The 24138-nt window shown below is 42.6% G+C and overlaps 2 protein-coding genes across 5 annotated transcripts; both read right to left on the reverse strand.

Moving 5' to 3' along the window:
- Nucleotides 1-1396: 1396 nt before the first annotated feature.
- Nucleotides 1397-10219, reverse strand: LOC125520955 (SAC3 family protein A-like). Of its 4 annotated transcripts, none has more exons than XM_048686009.1 (14): nt 9789-10219; nt 8367-9200; nt 7596-7796; nt 7318-7518; nt 6977-7075; nt 6357-6460; nt 4798-4966; nt 4145-4612; nt 3866-4006; nt 3295-3354; nt 2803-2933; nt 2591-2724; nt 2299-2504; nt 1397-1987 (listed from the first exon to the last, which is right to left on the reverse strand). In XM_048686009.1, exons 1-14 carry the CDS (start codon nt 9840-9842, stop codon nt 1889-1891), a joined length of 2901 nt encoding a protein of 966 aa, XP_048541966.1. In that variant the 5' UTR covers nt 9843-10219; the 3' UTR covers nt 1397-1888. The 4 variants fall into 4 exon arrangements, with proteins under 4 accessions (XP_048541966.1, XP_048541959.1, XP_048541954.1 ...); XM_048686002.1 differs by having other exon boundaries at nt 4798-4963; nt 7318-7530; XM_048685997.1 differs by having other exon boundaries at nt 7318-7530.
- Nucleotides 10220-10461: 242 nt separating this feature from the next.
- Nucleotides 10462-14628, reverse strand: LOC125532936. Its single transcript, XM_048696784.1, has 2 exons — nt 14252-14628; nt 10462-11262 (listed from the first exon to the last, which is right to left on the reverse strand). The coding sequence occupies exons 1-2, from the start codon at nt 14558-14560 to the stop codon at nt 10654-10656; spliced, it is 918 nt and encodes a 305-aa protein (XP_048552741.1). The 5' UTR covers nt 14561-14628; the 3' UTR covers nt 10462-10653.
- Nucleotides 14629-24138: the final 9510 nt, after the last annotated feature.

Below are 24138 nucleotides of genomic sequence, written 5' to 3' on the forward strand. Positions count from 1 at the left end.
CAACTTGATGTGGTGATGTATCTTATGATTTGCCACTCATTGCAACGGAAACCCCATTATTCATTTTTATGGGGTTATCCTCCTTTTCAAAGAAAAAAAAAAGTACTCCCTCTGCAGTGATCTAAAAGATCTTATATTACACCCTCCGTTCCTAAATATAAGTCTTTGGAGAGATTCCACTATGAACCAAACTTATATTGTATTTAGGAACGGAGGGAGTAGTTTAAAGAGGGAGTAGTACGTATTTTATTTTATTTTCTAAATTGGGGTTAAAATGAAGCGGGGCTGGGGAGGAAAGGTCCCCTTTCATCCTAAATGGAAGGGAAAAGAAGTCTACTTGAAAAAGGAAAAGCCAGCAACATCAATGAAGGCTCCATGAAGAAAGGTCTGTTGATGAAGAACAGTCCTTTTTTCAGTGCCCTGAAACATCTTCCGGATTAGGTGTAATGCTATCTACAGATTTGCATTTCTGGAATGCATTGTGGTTGGGCATTGTTTGAGATCCTCGTGGAAGCTAAAATGAAGCAAAGCACGTTACTGGTTCCAGTTGGGCGTGTCTAGCGCATGGTACACAACTTGCTTGGTAATGCATCACTGTCCAGCTTTTCCCGTTTCTGTTCCAATGATCCAAGCACCTAACGGCTTAAAACAAGCATGAACACAAATGAAAGTTTGAGGGGACAGTGCACGGAAGGGAGGAGGATATCGACATGGACATGGCATGCCGTCGGTGAGCTCCGAATGATCCATTCCTGACCGGAAACTACGTACATCTCAGAAATCAGAAGATGATAGCAGTGCATGGATCATTAAGAGCTCATCTACACCCATCATGAACAGTAAAATCAAAACAAATACTAGAAAAATTAATAAAAAACGAAAAAAAAATGGCATGGAAGATGTTTCAGAGTGTGAGGTCCGTGCCAAATTTTTTTCATTTGGACATCTGAGTAGCTGTCAGCAAAAAAGATAAAACTTACGCAACATCTTCCATGCAAAAAGAAGTCAGATTGTTTTTAGTTTTTTACTGTTCATGTGGTGTAGATGAGCTCGCGCTCAGACATGGATATTCGGCAGTGCATAAGATACAGTAGCTGCTGACGAGTAGAATGAGAGAGCAGGAGCTAGCGACACTGCCCTAAAAAGGCACTCCTAAATGAAGACAGTGAGTAAAATAGGTTGGGTGCCGGCAATTAGGCCAGTGGTTAGCAACAAACGGCAACACCTCAGGTCTAGGATCTTCCTGTTCCTGTTCTGCTGCGCCTTTTGAGCTTTGATGCTCCACCAAACTCTTCATTTTCTAAGCGGCGGCAGCACCGTACGTCTTTTATCACAGTCCAATAGCTTCAGCAGAATTTATCAACATGTCCGAAACTTCAACATTCAACAGATTCCGTTGGCAAAAAGAAGAGATGTTTTCATAAATTAAGAGGATTGGCTGTGTGTCTGTTTTACAAATAAATTTCCGAATCTTTCTCGTCCCTATCTTTTCCCCTACACCTAGTGTATAAATTGCCTGATACAAAACACAAAATTATAGTTGTTCTAAAACTTTTACAAACAAATATGAGGTTTCTGTAAACATTTCACTCAGATAGCGGCCCGACAGATAAATGTGGCTGTCAGCAGGTAGCCGTCGCTGGTGTTGGTCAATGCTCCGAATTTGCCTTGCGGCAGCTCACCGGAGCTGTGCAACTGCAGCCATCGAGTGGACATGCCCATAGTCCAGTGTGGCTTTCTATCCTCGCTCCAACCTTCTAGGCAAAGAAGCACTCTTGGGCTTCTCAAGCTGATCCATTTCATGTTCCTGTGGCACATAACAGCGTATTCTCATCCGAGCATGTGCAATGCATCCATATGCACCAACACGCCGATGAGTGTACACCTTCTACAATGTACGTGCAAAGAAGTCGTTAACTGCAAGTGACGCGTCACCATGTGCAACCGCATTCTCTGGCTCCGGCATGAAAAGCGTACTAGAAGAAGCCTGTGGAGCAATGCAACGTAATGCCGGGAAAAACATGCAGGATTAGAACATCAAAATAGATTAAACAAATAGTTTACATTTCCTAAAACAAATATACTGTTCTCTAGTATTGGACAAGGTTAGCAACATTTCAGCACAACACTGTAAAGCACTTCATTAGCATGTTCTGCATTAAGTATGTTATAGATCACCCCCCTGCACACTATGACAAGACAATAATCCAACTTTGCACAACTGAAGTGAAACATACCTTCAAGGAATAGCATTAAGGAGTGTATAGTATATTACATTGTCCAGAGAGAGATCATTACCTTTGTGTCTATCTGCAATTCTCCACTGTTATCTACTGAAAGAACGGCACCATGTGCTTTTAACCATATTTCACATTCTTCCAATCTGTCCTCCCCATCTAGTAAGAATCCCAAAACCTGTGCAACATACCCCACAGGTACCGTGGGACGATATGATCTAGACATACATTTTATAGCCTCGAAACGCATCCTCTCCACATATAGATCTGTTGAAGAGAGCTACAGACATCAAAACCTCTTACGGAAACAGAAGTGCATTGAATTAACTTGGAAGGTGGTAAATTGCCCTTACCCATGAGGCAAGAGTTCAAGTTGGGCCCTTGTTTGTATAATTTGAAAAATATTACATAATTGCCAGATGAAACAGCAGCATGAACTGCAAGGGCATGCTTGACAGCTCCATCTTGTTTGGCTTCTTTTGACAAGCTGAAAATAATGTATATATCAAATTTAGTCCACTTATGAACTAAATAGGTTGCTATGGTACTGTTTACAAAATGATACCTTGCCATTGATGACAACAGGTCACGTTTGTTATTAGAGTGTAGCATGACGCAGAGCAAATTGTAGGCAGAGAATTCAAAATAACAACCATTGTTTCCCTCTCTATATAGCCTCTTCAGTTGTGACTGGCACTGCAAAAGGTTGCACATAGAAATAGTTTAAATTATGTCACTCATGCAGCAGTTGAATTACAAATATGTTCATTACAAAGCCACATCATCAAGTTCTAATGTCAATAAGTATTCCTGAACCATTACCAGAAAAGCAATATTTTTCTTTCTTTTTAGTAAAGCATACACTAGATGAACCTGATAACTAGAAAAGCTCTAATAAAGTGTAACCAAACTTCTGATTGCTACTAATAGGAAAGAAAAACCCTTCTTGGGCATTCCGTACAACACTATAAAAAGTTGGTTGCAATGGCTAGCAAACAGAACATGTGCACCACTGTTTGATACTTCGAAAGAATCAGATAAGACAAGACAAACTGACCTGGTTAAATTCAGGTAGATCACCAGCTTGCAGTGCTAAACGCGCATGAGTTTCATAAACCTGAAATAAGAAATCTGAAGGTTAGAAGACAATGGATTGCTTAACTTATTTCCAGTGCAGAACATTAACAAATATTTTCTTTTGGTCGTCTGCACCAGATAACTAATACTCCCTCCATTTCTGTATACAAGGACACTTCGTTTTTCATGTTAAACTTTGACTTGTAATTTTGCTCAATAAAATATGGGTTATATGTCATCAAAAATATATCATCGGAAAGTTCTTTGGAATGTGCATCCAATGACATGCTGCATATAACTCACTTTTTGTTGGTAAAATTAATGGTCAAAGGTTAGCCCGGTGCACGTAGCTCCTGCTTGCGCAGGGTCCGGGGAAGGTAGGCATAAAAAATATGAAGTGGACTTGTATACAGAAATGGAGGGAGTATATCGAGTATGGTATCCTGACTAGCAACTTAAATAGACATATAGACATTGTGCATTTATCAAGTTACTGATATAATGAGGTCCACAGTTCCAGGCAACTGGATGCCATGAAGAACGAAGACTACCTTCACAGTCAGTTCATTCTGGATCCTCTGAACCGTAAGATCTTGGCGAATAGATTTCAGTTGATCACACTTGTAAAGATAATTCTTTTGAGATGTTTCAACCATGGAAAGCGCCTTCTCCAAGACATGTTCTGGTCTTACCTGCAAAGAACGTATTCAGATAAATAAGCAAACAAACAGTAGAATGGATAGACTGCCATCTAGAAATAAAATGTTGCACTGATGCTATCAATGCCTTTCGGTTTAGAGTTATGAAAGACAATTAGTGAGTGTTATTACCGTGGAAGGATCAGGCGCTGACGTGAGGCGTAAATATCGCTTCTCAATTTCTTGACATGTTCCCTTGACTGTCAGTGCATCCCAGTCCATATCCTCGACGGCCAAGCTGCTGCCATCTTTATAACTTCCAGTAACAAGAGCTGAAATGGGTCTTCTTGTATGTATACGAGCCATGGCATCTTTATTCACTGCAGAATTTCTTGACTTTGATGGTGAATCCTTACTCTTCTCAAAACGCTTAGATCTGTGCTCCCTGCGTTTCTTTTCCTCTGGTGAGTTTGCTAATGCTGATGCATTGGCGTAATATTTGGTCAGGTCCTTCTCCTTATCACTATCACTTGAAGTGTTTCCATTTTGTACCACACTTGAATAACTACCCATCTTTTGCTTCTTGGAAAGCCGGTGGCTGATTTTGCTTGAAGGTGCATGTGGAGACTGGAGAGACTTCCCTAAATTCCAACTGTTACCCTGCATAACAGGCAATTAGGTATTTCAGAGAAAGAGCTCGCTAAAGCATAAATGCAAGCATGTGATAATGCATAAATCGATAATGACAGTTTGGAAATTAAAGGCAACAGATAGCAGTGCAGATTCCATTCTGTACGTTCTGTTTGATGGCAAAATTTTAACAAGAGCAGCATGCCAGTTCTCACCATCGTATTTTGGGCTTTCAAATTATTGTGGACATATCCATTCATCAATGCTTTTGCTAGTGGCTCCACCTTTTCAGTAACCTTTTCTTCCGGAACAGGCTCCCACCTACTTTTCAGCCGTCTTTTAGGGGTAGAAGATGTTGGCAAGGAACTTGAATTGTTTGCACTGGTGTAAAGGATAAAAAAAATCAGAAAGCTATGATCCTGGGAACCGCAGAAACAGAAAGAAGGCCTAATAATGGAACTAGATGGCTTGCCGTTTACCAAGCACATAAATAATATGCCAATTTATAAATCTTGCATGGATACCCTTCGGCAGTTAAGGAAATAATTTCCAGTAAACCCTTGAAATGTACCATAATCTGTTTATCTTCTCTTTTATTCCATTAGCCATTAGGACCAATATGATCCGCAATCAGACAAGGTTAGATTTTCATTGTTATTAACTAAGTAATACTTCCCTAGCTCCACTGTACAGTTCTTGCTTGAATTATCAGTGTTACAAATATCCAAGAAGTGCCGAAGCTCATCTAGTGGTCATTATACAATTATTAAAATAATAAAATGCTCTGGTATTTTCTTAGTTTGCAGCACTTCTCTAGGGTGTCAGTCCAAGATGATACCAAAATATGGAAATGGTATGATCTGAAAAATGCAATCATTATAGAGGTTTTCAAAGCACAGCAGTATGGTACCACAAAAATCCAAAGAAACAGACCACAATATTGCCCTACCTGATGCATTTAGGTCTCAACAACACTGCATTGTCACCTTACAGATTTAATTTATTTATATTTTCATTGTTATTAACTAAGTAATACTTCCCTAGCTCCACTGTACAGTTCTTGCTTGAATTATCAGTGTTACAAATATCCAAGAAAGTGCCGAAGCTCATCTAGTGGTCATTATACAATTATTAAAATAATAAAATGCTCTGGTATTTTCTTAGTTTGCAGCACTTCTCTAGGGTGTCAGTCCAAGATGATACCAAAATATGGAAATGGTATGATCTGAAAAATGCAATCATTATAGAGGTTTTCAAAGCACAGCAGTATGGTACCACAAAAATCCAAAGAAACAGATCACAATATTGCCCTACCTGATGCATTTAGGTCTCAACAACACTGCATTGTCACCTTACAGATTTAATTTATTTATATTTTCATTGTTATTAACTAAGTAATACTTCCCTAGCTCCACTGTACAGTTCTTGCTTGAATTATCAGTGTTACAAATATCCAAGAAGTGCCGAAGCTCATCTAGTGGTCATTATACAATTATTAAAATAATAAAATGCTCTGGTATTTTCTTAGTTTGCAGCACTTCTCTAGGGTGTCAGTCCAAGATGATACCAAAATATGGAAATGGTATGATCTGAAAAATGCAATCATTATAGAGGTTTTCAAAGCACAGCAGTATGGTACCACAAAAATCCAAAGAAACAGACCACAATATTGCCCTACCTGATGCATTTAGGTCTCAACAACACTGCATTGTCACCTTACAGATTTAATTTATTTATATTTTGGCAGGGATGGGCATATAAGAGAAGCACATACCTTGTTTCGGTCATGGTCAAAAGATTCTCTGGCAAAGGAATCAGCGGTTCAGTGTCCCAATTCTTAGTAAGGAGGGTTCCATTGCTAATAGCTTTGCTTGTGATCTGAAAATAAACATAAAGAAAAGAGAGAAACTGATATGACAAAACCAATCAAACAACTTCAACCATTCAAATGATGTAGCAGAAGCAAGAGAATCAATAAAGGAAAAAAAATGAAACACGGTAATCAATCAGATGCCCAGTAACTGAAGCAACTTCAGTTACAGGACTGACATCAGGCATTTGCTCGTGAATAGCAGCATATGTAGTCACTGAGACATCAAACATGCCAATTTCATTATGCATATATCATTAATATAGGGTGGATAGCACATCAACTCTGTTATGGCTAAGGGCATGTACAATGCAAGTCCTTAGATGTGCTTAGAAAATAGAACTGCGTTTTGTTGCAACCTAAGAAAGTTGAGGTCCTAATTTAATAGCATCAATGCTTGAGTAGGCATTGGTTTATTACAGGCGTGTAGGCAGATAACTATCCCATCTGACTGACATTGATAAAATGATGGCGACTTTTACAAATGGTGGAAACTAACAAAAGCCAATAAAAAGAGACTTCACCTGTTGTATCATGGTTTGGCAAGCAGCCCTCTGGGCCTCATCCTTGCAACGGCTAAGATTCCTCATGGCATAATTACGCAGCGAAAAAGGGAGAGATCTCTAAACATGGGATGAAAAAAAATGTTGGTGAATACGAATACCACAAAATATGACCTAGCGCAGTTGTGTTGTTATAAACATAAGATTTACAGCATTATTTAAGTAAGACGGTCGGGATTAACCAATTAAGATGCACTTTAGGCCTTCATATATGGTAATAACTTACCTTGTGATTCAAAAACAAAGACTAAACCCATAACAGGTACTAACGATGACCAAAAAAAAGGAGAGGAGAAAATTACAGCGTCTGAACCATTTTGAACTGCTTTGTCATCATTCTTCGGCACAGAAACACTAACATAGGCAGGTTTCTTTGCCAAATCAGCACCTACAATTTTCTTCTCACTCTTTGGTATTACCATAGAGAAACCAGGAGCAATTCGAGGAATGGTCGGAATCTGTGTTTTGTTTTCGCTACTGTAAATACCTGTCGTCAAAGAACCCTGCATATTTGGCTGAAGGTTTATCAGAAAACATGGTTGATTGAGAAAATATTTGAGCTTAAACCTTTTGAACCTACACTCTTCTGTTGATCACCATGGTTGTTCAAAGGTACTTGATTCACATTCATATTGTTTTGTGGGTATGCTGGTGCCTGGCTGGCGTAGTAGTTCTGAGACACTGGGACACCTGGTGCCTGATAGGCATACTGGTTTTGGAACCCTGGAGTTACTTGCGCTTGTTGGACGTACTGATTTTGAGGTTCTGGAACGCTTGGAGCCTGTAAAGTAGTAAAACTTAGGTGAAAAGCAAATCTCTTACCATGGTGGAAAAAATGCAAATAACATGCTACAATTCACATGCCATACTACTATTTATCAGTTCGCACTTCAAGGGGTTCAAAAATAGCATGTCAAAGGCCCTAAAGACCTACAGACAACATAACTCTCAAACAAGAAGGGGCATTTTATAAAAAATGGAAGGGACATTGCAGTAGTCCCAATAGAATTGAGAACCGAGCAAGTACTCGGTTGGCAAGAGTGGACGGTTGTAACCTCACCCACCCGCATTCGGTCCGCAGGGTGTCTCATTTTTCTACCTAACAACATACAGGTAAGGGAGGGAACTTCCCCTTTTAACCACCTTTTTTTAAGTCCCAATAGAACAGGTAGTCATTTTTTGTTTCCAGAGTAACAAACATGGCTAGACAAACTAAAGCTTATGAGAAATCATTGTCCAGAATAACGAATATGGCTAGACAGACTAAAACTTGTGAGAAACAATTGGCAGAATCTGATGGAAAAGGCTATATATGGTAACTAACAATTTACAGTGGAAGGAAGCAACATACCTGTACAGGAGGTGCAACAGAAGCACCTGAATTACTTTTCCATGGTGTAGTACCCGGCGGAGGTGGCTCCATACTAGGATAAGAGTAACCAGAAGTGGTGTTAACGACTGTATTATCTATGTTGCTGCTCCCAGCAACTGGATTGCCAGCAGGAGTTGGCACAGAGTGATTGTAATAGTATGGCCACTGGTTGTACTGTTGCTGATATAAGAAAGAATTGGCAGGCACTGTACTGGAACTTTGGGCTGCATTGGTATCGGAGGATGGGTAGTTCTGGTATGACTGGGCATAATTGTTTGCTGAGCTTCCATCATTACGAGTGTCGGTCTGATAATAATAGTTGGTGGTTGCATATCCTGGCGCAGTCTGGTGACCACCAGCATTGTAATATGTGTTACTTGCAGGATCAACGTAAGACCCAGAATTCTGAAATGAAGTAAGAGGCTGATAAGCTGCACCTGAATGTTGGTTTGCTCCTCCTTGCTGCACAGAACAACTATTTGTTGCTTGTGGGTAGTTATAGTAATAGTTTGCATATTCTGCAGGATTGTAGCCATGCTGAAGTGAACTTGAGTAAGGCACATGAGAATGACTTGCATTTGTCAAGCCCATAGTCGACTGTACAGCAGGAGGCGCACTGCTCGCCACATTTTGATTATCTCCTGAAACCGATACATCCCTTTGCGGATCATAGTATACTGCGTCTTGACTTTGATTGGCCACTGGGTAGTTCCACGAACCTGCTGCTGCTGCGCCAGTTGTAGAGGACCATGAATGATCCCCAGAAACTAAAGGCGGATAAGCAGGCTGGTTTGTCTGGCCTGTGCCGCTGACCTGCCATTAAGAAAATTAATCATCATTCAGATAGATTCTAATATGCACCAATGACCAACTACAAAAGGGTTATCCTCAGTGCGGCGTTAATCTAAAAGGCAAGTTCGGTTTTGCGTAGGGTATAAAATGGTTTGGTTGTGCATCGCAGCATTGGTGAAATTAAGATTAACTGATTAAGCAGCACCAGCCTACGACGTGCTTATACACACTATACTGCAGCAAGGCCATTGAATAATATCTTATGTCACGCCTCATGTAAGGGGAAAATTGGCACAAAACACGACAAAACAACACTTGCATGAGTTACTCAAAATCAGCTAGAATCGTTTTATTTTCCAAGCCACAATCGTCAGCTTAGTTGGAGCACATCTCATGCACGCAATTAATTGCACAGCATATCATCACAAGGCTGAACCCTCTACAACCGCAGTGATTACCATAGCTACGAATTGGTTACAGCGGACCGAGACCAAATAGACAAGAACAAGCCAATGCACGGGGCTTATGGCAGGAACCAAACCATCCCTAATACACTTTCTCTGAAAAAAATACTAAAATAGAAATCAACAGGCGGGTCACGTGGCATACCTCGACGCGCGCGGCGTCGGATCCGGCGGCCGGCGCAGCTCCGTGGCTGGCCATCGTCCCCGAGCCCGAACCCTAGCGCGAAAGGGTCAACCGCCGCCGCCGCGCCACGGACGGCGCGATTCAGTTCGACGACGAGCGGGGGAAAATCGGCGGCGGACGAATTGAATTGAAAAAAAACACGGGGAGATCGGGTCAACGGGTTGGTTCGGGGGGGGGGATTCAGGGGGAAATCGAGTGGGCGGGATTGAGGGGGGATTTTTTTGGGCGGAAGCGGGGATGCAGAAAGCGAAGGTGGGGAGAGGAGGATGCGGAAAGCGAGATGTGGGAGAAAGGAGCAGCGAACTTTGTTGGTTGCCCTTTTTGGATGCGTTGCGTCGCGGTTTGGTTGGGTGTCGCAACGAGTTCGTCGGAGACGGAGCAGAGGAGAACGTGCCGGAGACGGAATGAATAACCGCGGCGCTTGCGTGAACGGGCCGTGGGCCTTGGAAGCTATAAGTGGGCCTGTGGCCTGGTCTATTTGAGCCCGGCTGCTGTTAGCGACTCTGCCTTCTTCGGAGAAACGACTCTCCAGAGATTCAGTTAACACAGAGCTGTGGGGAGATTCAGAGAACCGTAGGAACTCAATCAAGAACGGACAGTAAATAAATCATAACATCTCGACGAACTCGCGGAATTTGCACGGTAAGACGATATATTCGATTTCACGACTGGGCTCATGGAGCTACAAGGTAACTAGAGAGATTCTGCGATAGACAGATGGGAGAACAGGTGACATTGTTCCGGCTACAGCTACTGAACATAAGACATGGCAGACTTCTCCCGTCTGCGGCCACAGCGGGGCAGAGTTGCTGACGAAGGGGGGCGCCTATCCGCCGAAGCCGTAGAGGGTGCGGCCCTGGCGCTTGAGCGCGTAGACGACGTCCATGGCGGTGACGGTCTTGCGGCGGGCGTGCTCCGTGTAGGTGACGGCGTCGCGGATGACGTTCTCGAGGAAGATCTTGAGCACGCCGCGGGTCTCCTCGTAGATGAGCCCCGAGATGCGCTTCACGCCGCCCCTCCGAGCCAGGCGCCGGATCGCCGGCTTGGTGATGCCCTGGATGTTGTCGCGCAGCACCTTCCTGTGCCGCTTGGCGCCGCCCTTGCCCAGCCCCTTGCCTCCCTTGCCGCGCCCGGACATGGTCGCCGACGAACTCGCCTTGGTTCGAGCTGAGAGAGCGGATGGAGGTCGAGGCGCGGTGGTGGCTTGTGGGTGTGGTGCTGCGATTTGGGGGAAGCGGGGAGGGGGGTTAAAAGGGGCGGGAGGAAGGCGATGCGTGACCACGGAATTGGGAAGGCCGAGACCGCGATCCGGGTATGGATGCCGCGGATCCGTGACGTGGCGGGAGGCTTGGCGGGGGTGCGCCTGAAAATTTTGGTTCCGTGGGGCGCCAGCTCGAAACCTTTTCTGCGCGTTGCCGCGCTGTCTGTGCGTTTCCTTGGTGGTACGAATTCAGTTTCGCTTCTGTGGTGCTCGTGCGCGACGGCGCGAAAAATGAAGCGGCACCGGAGTGTGCCTAAGCAGTGCCTCAGATTGTCGATGACGTTCTCAAAAAATCACGGTGATTAGATTGAATCAGTGAGGTCTTGTTTGGTGGAGGAGGTTTGGGAAGGTTTGAGGGGAATACCCTCGCAGGGTTCAAAATCCTTAGAAATCCTTATCAGCCCATTTGACACGTGGGGATTGAGAAGGTCAATCCTCTCCGTTCACCATGAATCCCCCTCAATCCATGTGATACAGAAAACCCTTCGAGACATCCATGGAACTGGACGCTTGCTTTGCTGCTGTTGTTGTAGGAGGTTTAACCAAATAGAGGGGTTTATGAGGAGGGAGGAATTAGTGGGTAATTGAGAGGATTGGATGGAAGAGAAGGATTAACCAAATACCCTCGGATCCCCTCCACTCCGAGGCTGCAAAATCTCCCCAATCAAACGAGGCCTGAAGGGTTTTCAGAAATCGTTGGTGTCCACTGACACCAGTGGCTAGAGGGATACTGAATCTTTTGCCTTTTTCTAGCAAGTTCTGGCTGCTGAGTAGGGGCTCCAAGCATACCTGGCCAAACGGGCCGGGCCGGCCCATCGTAATCGTGCCTGGCCCGCCAGGGCACGATTACTATACGGGTCGTGCCGTGCCGGCCTGCGTGCTGCGCCCCCAGGCCCAGGCACGGCCCAGTTAGTAAACGGGCCAGCACGTTGGCCCGTTTAGCACGGTGAGCCGCATATTTTTAACCTATTATTTGACGAATTGAGCGTTTTTAATTTATTTTTACATGTTGGGCTATATATAGATGTATAAAAAAATAAAAATAAAACTTAATCGGGTCGTGTCGTGCCGGCCTGCGTGCCCAGCCTCCAGGCCCAGACACGGCCCAGGGCGTGCCGCGTGCCGGGCCCGGCCCGTTTAGCCTGTGCCGTGTCTGGCCCAAGGCAGGCCGTGCCGGCGTGCTCACGGGCCGGCCCAAAAAAAACCAGCCCATTTGGCCAGCTATAGCTCCAAGTAGATTGCTCGTAGAGAGAGCGTGCCGGTTCCCAGAAAGTGAAGTGACGTGGATCATCATTTGCGCTCTGTTTCTTCCAAGCGATCATGATCTCCGAGAAATACTAGAGTTAGAGAAGATGAAGTGGGTGTAATTTATATGAAAACATTATTTAAACTTGTAACGGCGTACATAAAAACACTGAATTGTCATTTATGTGAGAACACGACGACTCTGGTGTTCCCTTCACTCTATAACAGCAACCTAAACCGCTGTATTGGGTGCCTTGAAAAGCATGGTTGTTCTACTCTGTACCGGACTGGGATACTACAAATCGGGTAGACGCAGCACCAACAGCTTCATACTGCTCGGAGCTTTCCACGGAACTTGTCGTTTCTATTCTACTCCCTCCGTAAACAAATATAAGAGCATATAGATCAACGCTCTTATATTTCTTTACAGAGGGAATACTTCGGTAATCTTGCTGCTGCCCATACTTGATAGTGATTTTTCCATTCTTTTTCATACTAGTGTACATGTATAGTTTTAGCTGGAGAGCCAGTTGTTGGTTGTGCTGGTCTTGCAAAATGAGAGGGTCTTTGTTGTCTAAACTACTTGTATGTCCGTCCATTTAGATCGTTTGTGATATTATGTCGCCTTCTTGTATTAGGTGTTCGGTTTCATAAAGGCGTTCCTGAAGTTGTTCATGTGGGATTGTCAAAGCTGTTGACATCAAACAGAAAAGACTGAAATCTGTATATTGAGTATAATCAATCAAAATGTAGGTTTAATCTCCAATGAGCAGACTTCTTATATAGACTGAAATCTGTAATCAATCAAAATGTCGGTTTAATCTCCAATGAGCAGTTAACACGAACCACATCATAAATTGGTCGTTGTGAGTACACATTACAAGTCAGACAGCAAATTTCTCCACCACTCTGGATTTGGTGGAGCATAGCAACTCAATCTAGAAATTGATGTACGAAATGCAGACTAATCCCGGTCGAACTTCCTGAAGTTGTACATGCCACTAAGGAGCAGATTCCCTTAAGTAAATTGTATTACAAAGCCCATTACTGTTCTGACGGAATGATGATTTTGCAATCTGTATTATGTGTTCTCAAGAGATTGGTAGACAATTTACAAGGCCCTTGACCCAAAAGATTATCAATCATCAAGATTATTTGTTTTTAGGATTACAAGATTCACTGATCACTGTACAATTTGCCCCTTTTTATCTGAAATCACATAAAAGAAGAAAGCATTCTTACCGTAATCATGTCAAGTCTGAAACAAATAATCCGAAATAGATAATATCAAACTCACAAGCATTGGATCACAAGCAGTAGATGATCAGATGACACTTACTGTTAACGAATTTCCAGGCTACTGGATCTAAGCTATACTGCCGAAAAGCACACCAGGAGCTGCTGTTCCCATGATTCAAGATGTTCTTGTGTCACTCCTAAAGCATTGCAAAATTAGCAAAACTGAAATGGATCATTCTGCTGATAAGCTAGCTACTTAACAGAGTGCTGCAAATAAATCCAGAGGAAATGGTGCTCTTGGATTTAACTAATCGATAACCTGATTTGCCCTGCCAATATGTTAATCTGTACTACGGGTCAAGGATCGACGACAGATCAAACTAAAGAAAAGTATCTGAAATGTGCCACATCGTTACACACAAAAAAAGAGGAACGCAGCATTTGCACAGAATTCACGACAAGGGATGCAGGTTTCAGTTCAAACTCCGGATGCAAACATCTTCATTACATAATTTCATGATTCAGCTAAACATACAGAGGAAATGGGGAAACAAGGCGTTTTCCATCTGAGATTTCTTGAGGGAGGGCGACACTACTAGGAACGGGTGGACTAACACATCGGAATCTGCAGGCGGCGACGAAGACTGACGACCATCTGGCAGCGGGGACTAGCGGCCTAGCCGCCGAAGCCGTAGAGGGTGCGGCCCTGGCGCTTGAGGGCGTAGACGACGTCCATGGCGGTGACGGTCTTGCGGCGGGCGTGCTCCGTGTAGGTGACGGCGTCGCGGATGACGTTCTCGAGGAAGATCTTGAGCACGCCGCGGGTCTCCTCGTAGATGAGCCCCGAGATGCGCTTCACGCCGCCCCTCCTCGCCAGGCGCCGGATCGCCGGCTTGGTGATGCCCTGGATGTTGTCGCGCAGCACCTTCCGGTGGCGCTTGGCGCCTCCCTTGCCGAGCCCCTTGCCTCCCTTGCCGCGCCCGGACATGGCTGACGATCCTCTTGGAGCTGCTGCGCGAGTGGGATTGGGGGAGGAGTGGTGATGGGTGCTGTGATTTGCGAGAAGGGGGAAGGGGATTTTAAAGGAGGCGAGGGGTGGGATGAGGCATGTGCCTGCCGTCCGATTCGGATGGATCGGACGGTCGAAACGGCGATCCGGGGGAGAGTTGCCGCGGATCGATGACCTGGCGGGCGGTGCCGATCGGTGTGTGGCGCGGTGGGTCGCAAATTTCTACAGAACAGGCGGGAGCTCCAAAATTTTGGGCTGTTGGGCGGCTTCTCGTGGGGGTTATGCGTTTTCTTCTATTTTGCGAATTCAAACATTGTTGCGATTTATTATTTAATATGATTTTTGTTGTGATTGCGATCCTTTTTTTTAATATGTTTTTGTGACACGGAGCATGAACGAGCCTACAATACAAGTACTCGTACAATATCAGCACCCAAACTTAAGCTTTCAGGTTCTAGTCCGCGTGTAGTCTACAAGCAGTACAGATGATCAATGCCTGAGGCCAGGGCCAGTCTCAATATGCCATGATAATTTCTGAGGTGAAGCGTCTCATGGGTCTAATGGAGTGTTGTGTTACTCATATTTCTAGATAGCCGAATAATGTAAGTCACACGTTAGCAAACTTCAGGAGGACAGAGGAACGAACTATGGTATGGATCCATTCCGGCCCTCGTAACATCCCTACTTTGTGTAGGGATAAACTTCTTTGCTCTTGAGTAATATACTCCTTTTACCCCCGCAAAAAAAAGGTTCTAGTTCGCATGGGTCCGCTTCCCTACGCTAGCCGCCGCCACGAGCCAGACGACTAGGAAGGCAATCTTCTTCCATCGATCTCTACCGGCCAGGGCGCTAGACCCCTCTCCCTCCGGCTGCTGCTCCGGTGAAAGGAGGGATGGGGATCCCGTTCCTCCGCTCTGTAGTTAGGGTTTGGATTTATAGGTCGTGGTACACCGTTGGGGTGATGGGAGCAGCGCCCGGGCGAATAAATCTGCCTCAACTCCACGGGAACTTCACTCCCACCCCGACGGTGCCCTTCATGGCGGCGTCTCGGAGTTGATGGCATCGTGTGTTTGTCGGTCCTTCAGATCGGCAACGTTAGGGTTCATGGATGGTGTCGGCAAGGACAAATTTACGTGACTTACATGAGTTGGTTAAAATTCCATGGCTTGTGCTAGGAGACTTTAATGAAATTCTATTAAATTCAAAGAAGGAAGGAGGCAATCCAATGCCCATGAGATTTATGCAATATTTCCAGGACTGTCTAGATCATTGCGGCCTAAGTGATATGGAATTTGTGGGTGATAAGTATACATGGAGACGTGGCAAAATTAGGGAAAGGCTGGACATATCGATGTCTTCGTCAGAATGGAGAAATTTATTTCCTTTTGCTGCGTTGGTTAATGAGAGTATGACAAAATCAGATCACCGTCCAATTGTTGTGGACACATAGTACTTTAAGGCAGATGTATCACAGAATAAACAAGCTACTAATCATTTTAGAGGATTAGAAGAGTTAAGAAGGGGCCCTATGATAGATGAAGCTTTGGAGAGACAAAGACAAATCTTGGTGATATTAGAGGATCTGTTTGAGCGGGAAGAAATATTCTGGTTGCAAAGGGGGCGGGCGATTTGGCTGAGACATGGTGACAAGAACACCAATTTTTTCATCATTTTGCTACAGCAAGGAAGAAAAGAAACCTAATTAAAATGTTGCTTGATGATAATGGTAACATAGTTGAAGGTGATTCTTTAGCCATTCTGATTAATGATTATTTTTCGGGCTTTTTTACGTCCGAAGTTAATGTAGCAAATGGGGAGGTTCTAGATAAAGTAAAACCTCGAGTGACACCGGCCATGAACGATCACCTTCTCGCACCATTTACATCTGAGGAGGTGAGAAAAGCTCTTTTTGATATAGGTGATCTAAAGGCACCGGGTCCCGATGGACTGCATGCAGCTTTTTATAAGCGTTTCTGGGTAATGTTAGAAGAGGATTTGGTGAAGGAGGTATTGGAGGCAGTTAATACTGCAGTTATACCAGAAGGATGGAACGACACAGTAATAGTGTTAATTCCAAAGGTGGACAAACCAGAGAAATTATCTCATTTCGGCCAATATCTTTGTGCAATGTGGTCTACAAAGTTATAAGTAAAATGTTGGCTAAAAGGCTGAAAGGTATATTACCCGAGGTGATTGGAGAGGCTCAGAGTGCTTTTGTCCCGGGTAGACTCATAACTGATAATGTTTTGGTTGCTTATGAGAGTGTCCATAGAATTAAAAGGAAGAAGGGTAATCATGGTCTTTGTGCGGTAAAATTGGATATGCGCAAAACATATGACCGTGTGGAATGGTGCTTTCTTGAAGGAAATATGTTCAGAATGGGATTTGATGTTACATATTCAGTGAGATTTAATTCACAGATAACATAAAGATTGATCCCACCACGGGGGCTCCGACAGGGTGATCCACTTAGCCCATATTTATTTTTGTTGGTGGCAGAGGGTTTATCAGCCTTATTGTCGGATGCTGAAGAAAGAGGAGCAATCAAAGGGGTGAAGGTCTGTCATGATGCTCCCTCGGTATCACACCTTCTATTTGCCGACGATTCTTTAATTTTGATGAAAGCAGATGTGGCTAATGCAAATACATTAAAGGGTATTCTGCAATCATATTGCAACGCGTCCGGTCAAATGGTAAGTGAAGCTAAATGCAGCATATATTTCAGTCCAAATACTTCTGTTGATAAAAGGGTTGAGGTGTGCACAACTCTTAATATTTTAGTGGAGGCATTGTCAGAAAAATATTTGGGTCTACCCTTGTTAGTTGGAGCAGACAGCAGTGACAAATTTCAATATTTGGTGGATAGAGTTTGTCAACTAGTTCAAGGTTGGAAAGAGAAAACATTATCCATTGGAGGTAAAGAGGTTCTGCTTAAAGCTGTAGCCCAAGCTCTTCCGACATATGCAATGTCTGTATTCAGGATTCCAAAAAAAATATGTAAAGGAATCACGGATGCAATAGCGCAGTGTTGGTGGGGCGATGACATCAGTAATAAGAAGATGCACTGGTTTTCCTGGTGGAAGATTTGTGTTCCAAAAGAGATAGGAGGAATGGGGTTCAGAGATCCTCACTGTTTTAATTTAGCTATGTTAGCTAAACAAATATGGAGATTAATTGAGGCTCCGGACAACTTATGCGCAAGAGTTTTGAGAAGTAAGTACTATCCTGATGGCAAGATACTTAATGCTAAACTTAAATCAGGTTCATCTTTTACTTGGCAGAGTATATTGTCAGGGCTCAATACATTTAATAAGGGAGCGATCTGGCGTGTCGGAGATGGTCAACAAATTGATATTTGGGAGGATGCATGGCTACCGTAAAGTAATAACGGGAGGATTTTGACGCCCAAAGGTCACTGTTTGCTAAAACATGTCCAGGAACTGATTGATCCTAGTTCAGGAGTATGGGATTGCTACGTCTTGAGCTTGCATTGGTTTTCCCCGAAGAGGAAGGGATGATGCAGCAGAGTAGCGTAAGTATTTCCCTCAGTTTTTGAGAACCAAGGTATCAATCCAGTAGGAAGCCACGCTTAAGTCCCTCGTACCTGCACAAAACGATAGCTACTCGCAATCAACACGATTAGGGGTTGTCAATCCCTTCACCGTCACTTACGAGAGTGAGATCTGATAGATATAATATTTTTGATATTTTTGGTATAAAGATGCAAAGTAAAAAGTAAAGGCAAAGTAAAAAGCAAAGCAAGATTAGAGCGATGGAGATTAATATGATGAGAATAGACCCGGGGGCCATAAGTTTCACTAGTGGCTTCTCTCAAGAGCATAAGTATTCTACGGTGGGTGAACAAATTACTGTTGAGCAATTGACAGAATTGAGCATAGTTATGAGAATATCTAGGCATGATCATGTATATAGGCATCACGTCCGTGACAAGTAGCCCGAAACGATTCTGCATCTACTACTATTACTCCACTCATCGACCGCTATCCAGCATGCATCTAGAGTATTAAGTTAAAAATATAGTAACGCCTTAAGCAAGATGACATGATGTAGAGAGATAAATTCATGCAATATGAAATAAACCTCATCTTGTTATCCTCGATGGCAACAATGCAATGCCTGCCTTGCTACCCCTTCTGTCACTGGGAAAGAACACTGCAAGATCGAACCCAAAGCTAAGCACTTCTCCCATGGCAAGAACTACCAATCTAGTTGGCCAAACCAAACGGATAATTCGAAGAGACTTGCAAAGATAACCAATCATACATAAAAGAATTCAGAGAAGATTCAAATATTATTCATAGATAGACTTGATCATAAACCCACAATTCATCGGTCTCAACAAACACACCGCAAAAAGAAGATTACATCGAATAGATCTCCACAAGAGAGGGGGAGAACTTTGTATTGAGATCCAAAAAGAGAGAAGAAGCCATCTAGCTACTAACTATGGACCCGAAGGTCTGAAGTAAACTACTCACACTTCATCGGAGAGGCTATGATGATGTGGAAGCCCTCCGTGATGACGACCCTCTTCCGACGGAGCTTCGGAACAGGCCCCAAGATGGGATCTCGTGGATACAGAAAGTTGCGGCGGTGGAATTAGGTTTTTGGCTCCTGTTCTGATCGTTTGGGGGTACGTATGTATATATAGGAGGAAGGAGTACGTCGGAGGAGCACCGAGGGGCCCACGAGGCAGGGGGCGCGCCCTAGGGGGGTGCCCCCACCCTCGTGACCTCCTCTTTGACTCCTTGGAGTAGGGTCCAAGTCTCCTGGATCACGTTCGGTGAGAAAATCACGTCCCCGAAGATTTTATTCCGTTTGGACTCCGTTTGATATTCCGTTTCTTCGAAACACTGAAAATAGGCAAAAAATAGCAATTCTGGGCCTTGGCCTCCGGTTAAGAGGTTAGTCCCAAAAATAATATAAAAGTGGAAAATAAAGCCCAATATAGTCCAAAATAGTAGATAATATAGCATGGAGCAATCAAAAATTATAGATACGTTGGAGACGTATCAGGCATCCCCAAGCTTAATTCCTGCTCGTCCTCGAGTAGGTAAATGATAAAAAGAGAAATTTTGATGCGGAGTGCTACTTGGCATAATTTCAATGCAAATCTTCTTAATTGTGATATGAATATTCAGATTCGAAAGATTCAAGACAAAAGTTTATATTGACATAAAAATAATAATACTAACAAAGCAATTATGTCTTCTCAAAATAACATGGCCAAAGAAAGTTATCCCTACAAAATCATATAGTCTGGCTATGCTCTATCTTCAGCACACAAAGTATTTAAATCATGCACAACCCCGATGACAAGCCAATCAATTGTTTCATACTCTAACTTTTTCAAAACTTTTTCAATCTTCACGCAATACATGAGCGTGAGCCATGGATATAGCACTATAGGTGGAATAAAATGGTGGTTGTGGAGAAGACAAAAAGGAGGGGAAGATAGTCTCACATCAACTAGGCGTATCAACGGGCTATGGAGATTCCCATCAATAGATATCAATGTGAGTGAGTAGGGATTGCCATGCAATGGATGCACTAGAGCTATGAGTATACGAAAGCTCAACAAAAGAAACTAGGTGGGTGTGCATCCAGCTTGCTGGCTCATGAAGACCTAGGGCATTTTGATGAAGCCCATCATTGAAATATACAAGCCAAGTTCTATAATGAAAAATTCTCACTAGTATATGAAAGTGATAACATAGGAGACTCTCTATCATGAAAATCATGGTGCTACTTTGAAGCACAAGTGTGGTAAAAGGATAGTAACATTGTCCCTTCTCTCTTTTTCTCTCATTTTTTATTTTTTTATTTGGGCCTTTTCTCTTTTTTTATGGCCTCTTTTTTTTCTCTTTTTTTTTGGGCTTCTTTGGCCTCTTTTATTTATTTTTCGTCCGGAGTCTCATCCCGACTTATGGGGGAATCATAGTCTCCATCATTCTTTCCTCACTGGGACAATGCTCTAATAATGATGATCATCACACTTTTATTTTTCTTACAACTCAATAATTACAACTCGATACTTAGAACAAAATATGACTCTATATGAATGCATCCGGCGGTGTACCGGGATATGCAATATGACAATGATGAATGTGTCATGATAAACGGAACAGTGGAGAGTTGCATGGCAATATATCTCGGAATGGCTATGGAAATGCCATAATAGGTAGGTATGGTGGTTGTTTTGAGGAAGGTATATGGTAGGTGTATGATACCGGCGAAGAGTGCGCGGTATTAGAGAGGCTAGCAAAGGTGGAAGGGTGAGAGTGCGTATAATCCATGGACTCAACATTAGTCATAAAGAACTCATATACTTATTGCAAAAATCTAGAAGTTATCAAAGCAAAGTATTACGCGCATGCTCCTAGAGGGATAGATTGGTAGGAAAGACCATCGCTCGTCCCTGGCCGCCACTCATAAGGAAGACAATCAATAAATAAATCATGCTCCGACTTCATCACATAACGGTTCACCATACGTGCATGCTACGGGAATCACAAACTTTAACACAAGTATTCTTTAAATTCACAACTACTCAACTAGCATGACTTTAATATTATCACCTCCATATCTCAAAACAATTATCATGCTTCAATCTTTTCTTAGTATTCAACACACTCAAAATAAAGTTTCACAAATCTTGAATACCAAGCATATTATTAAGCAAATTACCATGCTATTAAGAGACTGTGAAAATAATTTAAGTGAAGCATGAGAGATCAATAGTTTCTTTAAAACAAATCCACCACCGTGCTTTAAAAGATCTAAGTGAAGCACATAGAGCAAAATTATAACGCTCAAAAGATATAAGTGAAGCACATAGAGCAAAACTACTTAGCTCAAAAGATACAAGTGAAGCACATAGAGTATTCTATCAAATTTTAATTCATGTATGACTCTATCAAAAAGGTGTGTACATCAAGGATGATTGTGGCATACTAAGACACAAAGACACAAATAATACAAGACGCTCCAAGCAAAACACATATCATGTTGGTGAATAAAAATATAGCTCCAAGTAAATTACCGATGGAAGTGGACGAAAGAGGGGATGCCTTCCGGGGCATCCCCAAGCTTTGACTTTTTGGTGTCCTTGGATTATCTTGGAGGTGCCATGGGCATACCCAATCTTAGGCTCTTGCCACTCCTTGTTCCATGATCCATCAAAAGAATTCATCCAAAACTTGAAAACTTCACAACACAAAACTCAAAATAGAAAACTCGTGAGCTCCGTTAGCGAAAGAAAACAAAAGACCACTTCAAGGTACTGTAATGAACTCATTCTTTATTTATATTGGTGTTAAACCTACTGCATTCCAACTTCTCTATGGATTATAAACTATTTTACTAGTCATAGATTCATCAAAATAAGCAAACAACACACGAAAAACAGAATCTGTCAAAAACAGAACAGTCTGTAGTAATCTGTAGCTAGCGCAAGATCTGGAACCCCAAAATTTCTAAAATAAATTGCTTGACGTGAGTAATTTATCTATTAATCATCTTCAAAAAGAATTAACTAAATAACACTCTTCAAATAAAAATGACAGCAGTTCTCGTGAGCGCTAAAGTTTTTGTTTTTTACAGCAAGTTCAACAAGACTTTCCCCAAGTCTTCCCAACGGTTCTACTTGGCACAAACACTAATTAAACACAAAAAACACAACAAAAATAGAGGCTAAATAATTTATTTATTACTAAGCAGGAGCAAAAAGCAAGGAATAAAAATAAAATTGGGTTGCCTCCCAACAAGCGCTATCGTTTAACGCCCCTAGCTAGGCATAAAAGCGATGGTAGGTCTAGGTATTGCTATCTTTGGTAGGCAATTCTTCGATGAGGCATCTATTTTCCTTAGGAATTTCTTTCTTTCTAGTGATTATCAAACTTTTAGGCACAAGATCGAAAAATTCATTTGTAGCAATCGGTTCCTTAATGATAGCAAAAAGATTGGGATGAATACTTATAGATTTAAGATCCGCAGTTTCCTTACTAGATGATTCACTCTTATTTTTAGGAACATACATAAGCTTGGCATTTTTAGTAGGAGGACTTGGAGTATTCTTTACGGAAGAAAAAGCGGTTCCCAAGTTTGTAATGATACCCTCAAGTTTATCAATTCTAGTAGAGTCTAAGTTTATATTCTCATTAAATATGGGTCCCTTTTCCTTAATATTTTTCAGAGTCATTCCTACCTTAGATCCATATTGAGTAATTTGATTGTGGATCTTTCTATCTAGATTTTCAATTAATTCAATAGTAGCAACTTTATTTTCAATAATCTCAAGTATTTGCATAACATGCTCCAAAGTTAACATGGTTCCATTAACCAAAAGAGGTGGTGAGCCAAATAAATTTAGCATAGCATTATAAGAATCAAAAAGTATGGCTACCCAAGAAGTTCCCTCCGGTAATGGTATCGAGGATATATCTATACCAAGGATTAACACCTACGTAAAAATTGCGGAGAAGAACTAAGGTAGATTGCTTCCTGGTAGATCTATTTTGAGCATTGCAAATTCTATACCAAGCATCTTTTAGATTTTCTCCCTCCCTTTGTTTAAAATTTAAAACTTCACTCTCGGGAGACAACGGGGAAGATATGAGACTAGTCATGGCGACAAGCAAACAAACTAGCACGCAAGCAAACAAAAGCAAACGGGCAAAAGAAGCAAATAGAGAGGGAGGATAGAGAGAGAGGGCGAATAAAACAGCAAGGGTGAAGTGGGGGAGAGGAAAACGAGAGACAAATGATAAATAATGTAATGCAAGAGATAGGGATTGTGATGGGTACTTGGTATGTTGAATTTTTGCGTAGACTCCCCGGCAACGGCGCCAGAAATGGCTCGTTGTCGGGAGTCAAATCTTGACTTGCGCGAACCTCCCCGGCAACGGCGCCAGAAATCCTTCTTGCTACGTCTTGAGCTTGCGTTGGTTTTTCCCGAAGAGGAAGGGATGATGCAGCGGAGTAGCGTAAGTATTTCCCTCAGTTTTTGAGAACCAAGGTATCAATCCAGTAGGAGGCCACGCTCAAGTCCCTCGCACCTGCACAAAACGATAGCTACTCGCAACCAACGCGATTAGGGGTTGTCAATCCCTTCACGGTCACTTACGAGAGTGAGATCTGATAGATATAATATTTTTGGTATTTTTGGTATAAAGATGCAAAGTAAAAAAGTAAAGGCAAAGTAAAAAAGCAAAGCAAGATTAAAGTGATGGAGATTGATATGATGAGAATAGACCCGGGGGCCATAGGTTTCACTAGTGGCTTCTCTCAAGAGCATAAGTATTCTACGGTGGGTGAACAAATTACTGTTGAGCAATTGACAGAATTGAGCATAGTTATGAGAATATCTAGGCATGATCATGTATATAGGCATCACGTCCGTGACAAGTAGACCGAAACGATTCTGCATCTACTACTATTACTCCACTCATCGACCGCTATCCAGCATGCATCTAGAGTATTAAGTTAAAAACAGAGTAACGCCTTAAGCAAGATGACATGATGTAGAGAGATAAATT

The sequence above is a fragment of the Triticum urartu genome, chromosome 1 (assembly GCF_003073215.2).
Source record: "Triticum urartu cultivar G1812 chromosome 1, Tu2.1, whole genome shotgun sequence".
NCBI lineage: Eukaryota > Viridiplantae > Streptophyta > Magnoliopsida > Poales > Poaceae > Triticum > Triticum urartu.

Excerpts from the sequence above, each read along its gene's own strand:
- LOC125520955 (XM_048685997.1), bottom strand. The coding sequence starts at position 9,842 with ATGGCCAGCCACGGAGCTGCGCCGGCCGCCGGATCCGACGCCGCGCGC. Across the intron at positions 7,531-7,595 it reads ATGGTGATCAACAGAAGAGT|CCAAATATGCAGGGTTCTTT; the intron begins GTAGGTTCAAAA and ends ATAAACCTTCAG. Across the intron at positions 2,934-3,294 it reads ATCTACCTGAATTTAACCAG|TGCCAGTCACAACTGAAGAG; the intron begins GTCAGTTTGTCT and ends AACCTTTTGCAG.
- LOC125532936 (XM_048696784.1), bottom strand. The coding sequence starts at position 14,560 with ATGTCCGGGCGCGGCAAGGGAGGCAAGGGGCTCGGCAAGGGAGGCGCC. Across the intron at positions 11,263-14,251 it reads CCCTCTACGGCTTCGGCGGC|GAAACGCACAGACAGCGCGG; the intron begins TAGGCCGCTAGT and ends CGTACCACCAAG.